Source organism: Akebia trifoliata, chromosome 12, assembly GCF_017979445.1.
Source record: "Akebia trifoliata isolate Shusen 1 chromosome 12, ASM1797944v1, whole genome shotgun sequence".
NCBI classification, from domain to species: Eukaryota; Viridiplantae; Streptophyta; class Magnoliopsida; order Ranunculales; family Lardizabalaceae; genus Akebia; species Akebia trifoliata.
In genome coordinates, this window is record NC_141386.1 from 30,693,097 (window position 1) to 30,702,713 (window position 9,617).

At 32.0% G+C, this 9,617-nt stretch overlaps 1 protein-coding gene across 1 annotated transcript; it reads right to left on the reverse strand.

Moving 5' to 3' along the window:
- Nucleotides 1-678: 678 nt before the first annotated feature.
- Nucleotides 679-9,406, reverse strand: NAC007 (NAC family transcription factor). Its single transcript, XM_086419570.1, has 4 exons — nucleotides 8,468-9,406; nucleotides 3,664-3,850; nucleotides 3,275-3,546; nucleotides 679-3,096 (listed from the first exon to the last, which is right to left on the reverse strand). The coding sequence occupies exons 2-4, from the start codon at nucleotides 3,821-3,823 to the stop codon at nucleotides 2,452-2,454; spliced, it is 1,077 nt and encodes a 358-aa protein (XP_086275696.1). The 5' UTR covers nucleotides 3,824-3,850; nucleotides 8,468-9,406; the 3' UTR covers nucleotides 679-2,451.
- Nucleotides 9,407-9,617: the final 211 nt, after the last annotated feature.

Below are 9,617 nucleotides of genomic sequence, written 5' to 3' on the forward strand. Positions count from 1 at the left end.
TCCTATTTTCTTCACCTGGATATTTTTGTTTATAATAACATTTTTAAAAGGGTAAAACTGATCTTGTAAGAGAAAAGAGTAAACAAATCATTTTTTTTTAACTGTTTGGATGATGGCAAGCAGACAGAAAGGGGGTAACTGAACCTGTTAGATAACTATAGCGCAGGTAAATGCAATTGCCAAAATGTTAGGGGGTCAACATGGAATTGTGCCAAACTCCAGGGGTCAAAGTGCAATTTAACCTGTTTGCTATGATGCACTTTAGTACGGGGTATAAATATACACCAGATCATGGAAACATCAAATCTAACACTCAGTTTTCCTTTTCTTGGCTTTTATATTTATTATGAGCCTTGTTACAGTGACTCAAAATAACACTCGTAGTATTGTGTGTAGAGAATCAATTGCCTTAATCCCCACTCAAGATAAGGCCCCCAAATATATATATATATATATATATATATATATATAAATCTTACTCCACATTAGAGACTTTCTAAAAAAATTACTCTTAATAAATACCACAGTAGAACTTTTTCAAAAAATTATCTCTTAATATCTCCCACGTTTGAGTTTTCAAAAGAAAATTAAGATTATTTGTTAATAAACCCCTGCATTCTTTATTTGTTAATAACTCAAAAGAGTTTATCTATATTTTAAATATTAATTAAGGATTTTGGTAATTTTGAAAACTAACCAACTTGATGGTAGTGTCGTGGCCTGCAAGTTTCTTGATTTTTGGCTAAAATAACCTGGAAACACTTTCCTTATTAACTTAGTAAGAATTCAAATCTTATTGGTCGTTGAGCTCGAATGGATTACCAAATTTGCCATCCAAAATCAGACCTCTAGATTTCATGGAAAACTCATAACAAAAAAGATAGCTGCTATTGGCACCCCAACTTTTACTTATTACATCCCTATTAAAATAAAGTAAATGTGTATTATAATGTTTCGTAATGTAGAGATTATAATCTGAACCAAACCTTGATCATGTTTGAAGAGTCTATTTCAATCTTTAATTGGAGTGTGATAAATAATTTAAGAATTAGAGGTGTAATAACTAAACATTGGAGTGCCAGCTCTCAAAAAAATAATTTTTGGGGCTTGATCGAAGGTTTTGAGGATGGACAGCTACTGCCTATTGGACGAACTCCAAAATTTAAAATTAAAATTTAATAGTGAAAATAATTTTTTAAATTTTCGTCAACAAATGGTTTTCTGAACACTCAATTTACCTTCTCATTTTAGCATTTTTCTTATATTATTTAAGCCTCCTCAAAATAGAGTGGTGCAAGAATGGAAAGATTCAATAACAAGTTTTCTCGAATTATATCTTCTATTCTAAACTTAGAAAGACTTTGTATTGCAATGTAATATTAGAACACAAAACAAACCCCACAATTTCTTTACAGTCTTGGATATATATATATAAGGAAAGAAAACCTAAATACAACATCTAGGGTTTCATTAGTTGAGTTGAAACCCTATTTTTCTTTTCTCCAACAGCCCTTGAAGTTCTTCTCCTTTGTTCTTCTACAAAAAAACGTATATAAGAAAGAAAACCTAAATACAACATATAGGAATTCACTAGTTGAGTTGAAACCCTATTCTTTTCTCCAACAGCCCTTGAAGTTCTTCTCCTTTGTTCTACCAAAAACGTCATCTCTAGAATTTTTCATATTCAATCTTGCTCAAGTTAAAGATATCCATCTCTTGAAAATTGAAGGTTATGTAGCTTTCCTTCTTTATAGTAATTGTCATCATAAATTTGCTCATGAAACTAGTAATTTTGACACTTCATATATAGATCAAATTTCACAGTTAGTCACTGATTAATTTGATTGCACTTGGTATTCCCTTGTTCCACCCGAAATTGTCAATCAAACAAATATGTGTTTCACAAGAATAATGTAATTAAGGTCCTCTTCTACCCATTAAGGTATTAAGCAAGCTCTTCACACTAACTATTACAAAGTGATTATAAGAGATGCCAAGGAACATAATCTAATAATAAAAAAGAAGAATTAAAAAAAAAAAAAAAAAAACTCATTCTAATTTTTCAGGAACGGCATACAAGGACATCTACGAATAAAGTGCGAAGTAAATTTATCGACAGCCGAAGTGGCTGTCAGCTTATGGACTGTAATATAATAAAGCCCATTACATGCAGATGATGCTTCAACAAATCAAATATTCACCACGCACCGAGTCAGTCACAACAATACTCGGACGTACAATCCACCTGATGATACATTTATCTTATTAATAGTAGGAATTTATCGCCTAACCAGTTGGGTAATACTAATCAATATTACAAAGCGCCCAATAGCTAAAGTTTTAGGGTTTTAGTTTTATTATGTACAGGAATCTGAATCATGACTTGTTCCTTTCTTTTAAGTTGCAATTCCTATAATTAGTATATATTGTCGATTACTTTATAATGGATATTCACTTCCACAGATCAATTTGGCAACTCGAGGTGGATGTCGAGGCATATTCCGATCCCATTTCATGCTTGTTGGATTGTCGTGCAACGATGTTGATATGGTCCGATATATGAAAGGCATTGGCTGCATTAGAGCAAATTGGTTCTTTGGAAACATCCTCTTGACTCAGTTGAGAGGCAACAAACTTATCGAGAACTCGCCAATCAGTCACTTGATCCACTGCTTGCTCATTGTTGTTGTTGTTGCTGCTGTAGAGAGAGTTCATGTTGTGTTGTTGGTTTTGTTGCATCTGTTCTTCTTGAGTGAGTGATGAGGATTGAAGAGTACTTCCCTGATTAACATCGAGACCATACGCCACAACAGAGTTGCAGCTAACGCTGGTTGCTGAATGTGGAAGTTTCGGGCTCTCTAATTGAGGGAGTTGAAGGAAAGACTCATGAGGCATCTGGTATTGCAATTCCAACTCTTGCTTGCAAGAATAAGGGTGGTAGTATACCATGTCAGGTTGAGTAATTCTCTTTGGCGAGTCTAGATCCGGCATGAATGAGACTTGTTCGTCATACCAACAAGGCGACTCATGCTCACTTGCTTTCCTCATTGCTGTTATTCTCTTCTTGAATACCCTACACACAACCCAACCCTCTTCCTGGTGCAATTACATAAACGTTACTTTCATTAGTGATGTAAATAGAAATTTGTATGTATGATGAAAATATAACAAATTGAACACATGAAAATGATTTGAATGAAAAGCAACTAATAACATTTGGGGCCTCAACATACTTATGGATTAACAAAATAAAATTCAAACTGAAAGCACTTACCTGAGGAGTTCCATTTTCATTTGTCTCAAGCCGATATTCATGCATGATCCAATCTGATTTCTGTCCATTTGGGGCTCTTCCTTTGTAAAATACTAAGGTTTTTCTCATGCCAACCAAGTTATGCTTAGAGTAAATAGCCTTGTCTCGTCCCGTCGCTTTCCAAAACCCTGCCGTTGTGGCTCTATTAGTGCGAGTCCCGGTTGGATACTTCTTATCTTTGTGGCTGAAAAAATACCATTCATTCTGCTCTTCTGTTCCTATACTACATTTATCTGTTCATATAACAAAATGAACAATATTTATAAATAAATAAAAAAGTATGTTATATTGTGTAAATATAAGTATCGACCATCATTCTAATTATTTTTGTTTTTGTTAGTTAGTTCTACCTTGAAGATCCCAGGGCTCAATTTTGTAGAGATCAACATCTTTAATGACATCTAGGTCAATCCTTCTTGAAGCAACTTTCTTTCTGAGGTAGTAATCGACTAGCTCTTCATCTGTTGGATGGAACCGAAAACCTGGTGGAACATGTGAAAAGGTATCCATATTCTCCAAGTGATCAGGAATCAAATCCTGCAATATCAGGTAACATACACCTTTAGTATTATAGAATATAAGTTAGCTAGATATCAATCCATTATATTTCTTCAAAAATGTTATTACAAATTTTGGAAATAATCCCAAATATCAATCATTGTATATGGTGTATTACTTAGAATCCTGTATAAATATGTCTCATTTAGTAAGTAGATTTTGAAGGTTCAAAGTTTTAGTTGAATTTAATCTGAATTAAATTTGATATAATAAATTCAAATTTAAAAGTTCAATAGATTCTTAGAGATAGGATGTATTGTTATCAAATTGTGAAATCGCAAAAATTAGCATTATATTCATGAGATAAGATCAATTTTGATATTTGAGAGTAGGATTTGGATAAAGAATCAAATCTCTATAATCCTTTTTCTCAAATATTAAAGATATTTCTAAGGTTCTTTAAAGATCACCACATAGGATATTCAGATACACCTCGTATTGACAAGTTTGATCAACAACCTTTTAATTAATAAAAAAGAAGTCAAGCTCAATATGCATTTCGAATAGAAAACACTCGTGTTGTGATATTATTACAAATAAGAAAAGGAATTTGTAAAGATTTTGTTACTTCACCAAGAACTCCTTTGATTAATGTCACTCTTATCCAGCTTTGAAGAAGCTAGTATTTATTTCCTAGATCTCATTGTTTAGGTTTGGCCTAGTAAACTCGTACCTGCGTCTACAAACTTAATAATCTAAGACAATTTTAAGAAGAAAGCATCAACTTTCCACTATCAAGTGTCGAAACAAGTTGAGCTGAAGAAAAAATAAATTGTACTTGTGAACCTAGTTGAGGTTGAAAAAATTGAACTTTATTGAAATTCTGGATATAATTAAATTAGTTTTATTGAATTTGCATATACCCAAAGAGTCCAATGGGAAATACAAATGTTTAACCTATGGGATGAGATGTACCATAGCAATGATGGTGTGCATCTCATACATATTGTTATATAATGCATATATATATGATCTCTAATATCCCTCCATAATACTCATATATTATCTAACAAAAACCATTCTTTGATGGGAAGAGTTGGTACAATAGATGGAATTGAACCTGATGAGGAGGCCATGGATGAAACACTTGATATCATAGGATAGTTAGTTCATGGTTTAAAAGGACACACATTGTAATACTATCATTTCAAAAAATATCAATCAAAGTTTAATTTTCTCAGTGGATATTACTTCTACATGAAGCAAGTGAGATTTCAAGCATTCGAGAAAGAAGATAGACAGCATTTTAAGAATATCAATTAAAATTTTGCATTATTTTATTCTCAAGACTCCTTCCCATTGTTGGGATCATTGGGTTTGTTGCACTTCATCTGAATGTATGAAATAACCCTTCTCATATAGGCACATTTAATCACTAAGTATGTGATCTTACGTTTGATTATCCATGTTATTCTAAAATAGACATGTAATTAGAACTTGCATTATCTAAAGGATGTTAGATGCATAGTGTTTTTAATTTTATATTCTTTTAATGTGTATATCAAAGTTTTTTGTTTCTTCAATCTCTCACTTGACCCTAGTTAATTCATAAAACTCATTTATTTTTTGAGAGATAAATCTCTTTAAAAAAAGAGAGATAAAAATCAAATTGTATTCCATCTTCATTGAATGATCATGATCTCCTCAGTTAAAAGAATAGTTCGCTCTAATACAATTTTCACTTGCTTAGCAAAAAAGAATGATCTCCTCAGTTAACTAAGGTGCAGTTGGGCTTGTATTGGTCATCATCAGTTGATGTTCAGCCTATAGCGCTTTTGAAAATTCTCTATAAATGAAATAGTTGACAAAAAACTTCAACCTACAGATATGCTCTCTAAACACCAAATAAATACCCTGACAATGTCATTTAAAATTATTTAAGAAATAAATTTCATAAAATTTTACTTTGTTGAAATTATTTCAGTTGCATAACTTCTACTTTGTTAAAATTTTATTGCATATTAATTGCTAGTTTAAAATAAAAATTGTCGACAATTTATCTCAAACTGGATGCTAGATTTGAATCTAATGGTACCTATGTGGATTTTAATGAAGTATTAGAGAGTGTGAATCCCCATATACATAGGATTAGGTTTTGATGATGATGATGATCATGATAAGAAAGTGTGAATGCAACTCATTGTAAAGGTTTATACTTCTTCCAAATAAGAAATATAAATACATATAGAAACTTGAAATTTTCATATTAACTTTTGATATACTTAATCATAAATTTCATTTAATGAGGTAGTAGAAAACTATATTCTTCTTTCCAGAACTATGAAACTGTAATTCTAATAGTCATCTTAATTTTATTAAGGTGTAATATAAGGAGATAAATAATATTTCATCCAAAATATTTTATTGTGAGTATTTCTATAGTAACCCTAAGAAGTATTTATAAAGAGATTACTAGGATCCAAATCTGGAAACCCAACTGACCCGAGAGAATTGACACTGAATGTTTTTCTGATTGTTAGAACAATATTCCCTGCATTAAGATCTCCCGTCTTTAGCATCCATATATATTGAAAGATTTCCATTCCTTCAGATCTGTAAATATTAAATATATTTCCTTGTTTGATAATTGAAAATTAGAAAGCTTGTCTGATATCTAAATATTGACTTTATAAATGTATGGGCTAACTAATCATAGCACCTGTGCTTATTTTTATAATGGAAAAGATATAATGATGCCCCCCCCCCCCCCCCTCTTTTCAAGAATACACATAAATCAGCTAAATTAGTATCAGACTATCAGTTGACTTTAAACAAATAGTATAAAGCTTGAAATGGGGGTCATATAATGGCACATCAAACATGCTGTCTCACTAAATTCAATAGCTTAGAAAAAAATAAATTTAAGCAAATTACATAAATGATATTATTTGTCTCTGATTCACAAGGATCTAGAACACAATTATCAAGATGCATTTATTCTAAAGGAAAATTGTCTCATATAAAAAAGGAATTATTATTTTTAATAACAGTGCAAGCAATCAACATTAGTACATTTAATCCACTTTGCTTGCTCGGCCAAAAAAAAAATTAAGGTTAAAATTCATATACAGATCACAGTTGAATATCAAGAATAAAGTGAAGCTTCTAGCTATTTTGCATACATAATTGAATTGAGTGAAATTATTGCAACAATTAACAATTACTTGAAAATGTGGATCTCTAAATGTCCAATTACGAACTGTTAATGCTCAATCTGACATTCATCCACCATCAATTGAATAAAAAAACTATGATATTAGGAGAGCTAATATGACCTCATAAAATTGTCGAGAATCCTAGTAGAGGATTTGTGCTGTAATTATTCTCGATGATGTAATGTTCAGGGAGGGCCTTCTAACCCAGCTTATCAATAAATAAATAAATAAGCTATTTTAATTGGAATTATAAGGGGTGTATTATGTTACCCTTCATGAATCTGTAATCATATAAGGTATAAATGCCAAAGGAAATAATATTTGAAAAAAAAAAAAGTAAATAAACAGATTTACATCTACAACAAGCACAAAGAAACCACTTCACCATTTTGTATTTGATGATGATTATGGATGTAATTACTTATTTGATATATGATTTGCATCTGCCCATTTTCTTCAACAAATTAGGGTTCTTTGGAATGTGCGTACAACTATATAGGTTAGTCTATATTTAAATATTGCTGCAGTTTTTAGAATCTAAACTGCTTTGCTTCTCTGTCGATCACAAAACAAGGTAAGATGAAGGAACAGAATTTAACGAAAGTAATAGTTTCTAAAATCATATAAGGTGGTCTTTTCACCTGAATTCATAATTGAAGCTTAGTTGCTTTTGTAAACTGAAATATTATAAGCTCTCACTTTTGTTAAAGAAATGAAAATTTTAGTCCATCATAAAATACATGTAATTTTATGAAACAATAGATGACATATTAATTATAATGTAATTGCTAGATTACTTATTGCATTTTGTACCAACATATTTTTATCAGTTTTGAAGGATATTTTTACTTGCTTAAATGTAATAAATGAAAAGTATCAATTAATTATGAAAATTAAATTAATAAAACAAAAATGGTTCCACCACGTTGCCCTTGAAATTAACCCCAGCATTTCCACTCATTGATGCGTTGTTACTATTTCATTCCTCCAAGATGATGAAAACTCATAGTGGAATAAATCTAATCAGTTGACATGAATTATATTGGAAATCTCACATTGAGATTCTTAATAATCCTAGGTTTTTATGGTGTCAGATCTCACTTAGCTCATGCAACAACCCCTGGTTCAATCAGTGAACATGTGATATTAATAAAATGACAGTGCTTAGGAAAATTTTGATGTGTTTTTTCAATGTGTAGATTGAACTACAGATTAATATGGAATGTTATTGATACACAGGACATACTTAACAAACATCAATACCTAGATCTAGCTCAATTGATCAACCTAAGCCAAACGCTAACGTTTCTTAGATTATAGATCTGCAAACTCAAGACTAGAATTTTTTCAAACATTGAAAACAATGGAGCAAACAAAACCCAGATTAAAATCAAATCTAAAAGAACCAAAAGAAAGAAATAAAGAAAGAAAGAAGAGAGACCTCACAGATCCGATACCAAAGACTTTGATTCTTTCTAGAGTACCACTTGTTACTTAGCTGTCTGTTCTCCTCACGTAAATTCTTCCTAGGATCTGAGTCAAATCAGTTCCTTCCTCCAATCAAGGAAAAGATAGACAAACTACGCTTTTCTTTCTTTACTGTGCTTCCAACTTTAGAGGAGAGAGTGCTTGACCAGACAACAACAAAACAACAAAATAACAAAAAAGATGAATCGAAAACAGTTCGCCTCGGGACTTGAACCACCACAAATAGTAGTTGTACTTCCAAAACTGTCGTGAAGTTATCGAACTAAGGAAGAAATAGAAGGATCAGATCCCGAGGATTAGTGTAAGAAAGTTTGATGGGTTGATGAAGGAATGGAAGAGCAGAGAGGAGATAGGTTTAAATAAGAAGCGAAGGAATGGAAGAGCAGAGAGGAGATAGGTTTAAATAAGAAGCAAAAAGAGCTAGCACACACGCACACACAAAACCCTAATTACCCATAATATCTTTCTGTGTTGTCTCACTCATTATCTCTCCTTTTTCTAAGTGGAAGCTAGATTGCTGCAAAAGCTTTTCGCGGGAAAAACGGGTAGAGATAGAGAGAGAAGTGAGAGATGTAAATATGGCGGGGACAAAGAGCCACCGCTACCAGCTACTGAAAGAGATTGTTTTTTCCCAGAACTTACAGAGAGAGAGAGAGTTGTGAGCGCTTTGACGGAAATCTTAACAGTGAACGTTAAAAGATTTTACGGAAAGATCAGAGAGAGTTGTGGGCGCTTTGACGGAAATCTTAACAGTGAACGTTAAAAGATTTTACGGAAAGATCTTAAAGCAACTCTGATCTCTCCATCTCTCTCTCAGATAAAAACCATGAAAAATAAATAAAGAAGAATGTTCGACAAGATTTTGGTGGTGACGTAATTACACAGTTTCCGCCAAAAGTTGCACCCCCTCTCTTTCTATCTCTTCCCTACTACGGTATCTATCTAAATTCCTTACTGTAGTAAAATATCATACAACTTTTTTTTTAATACCGATAATACCCCTCAATCAATCCAAATATTACCATGTTTCTTTCCATATCAGTTGTTCAAATGGCCGATACGTTACCAACTTACCATCTCTGTGCCCAGTGATAAATGACAGA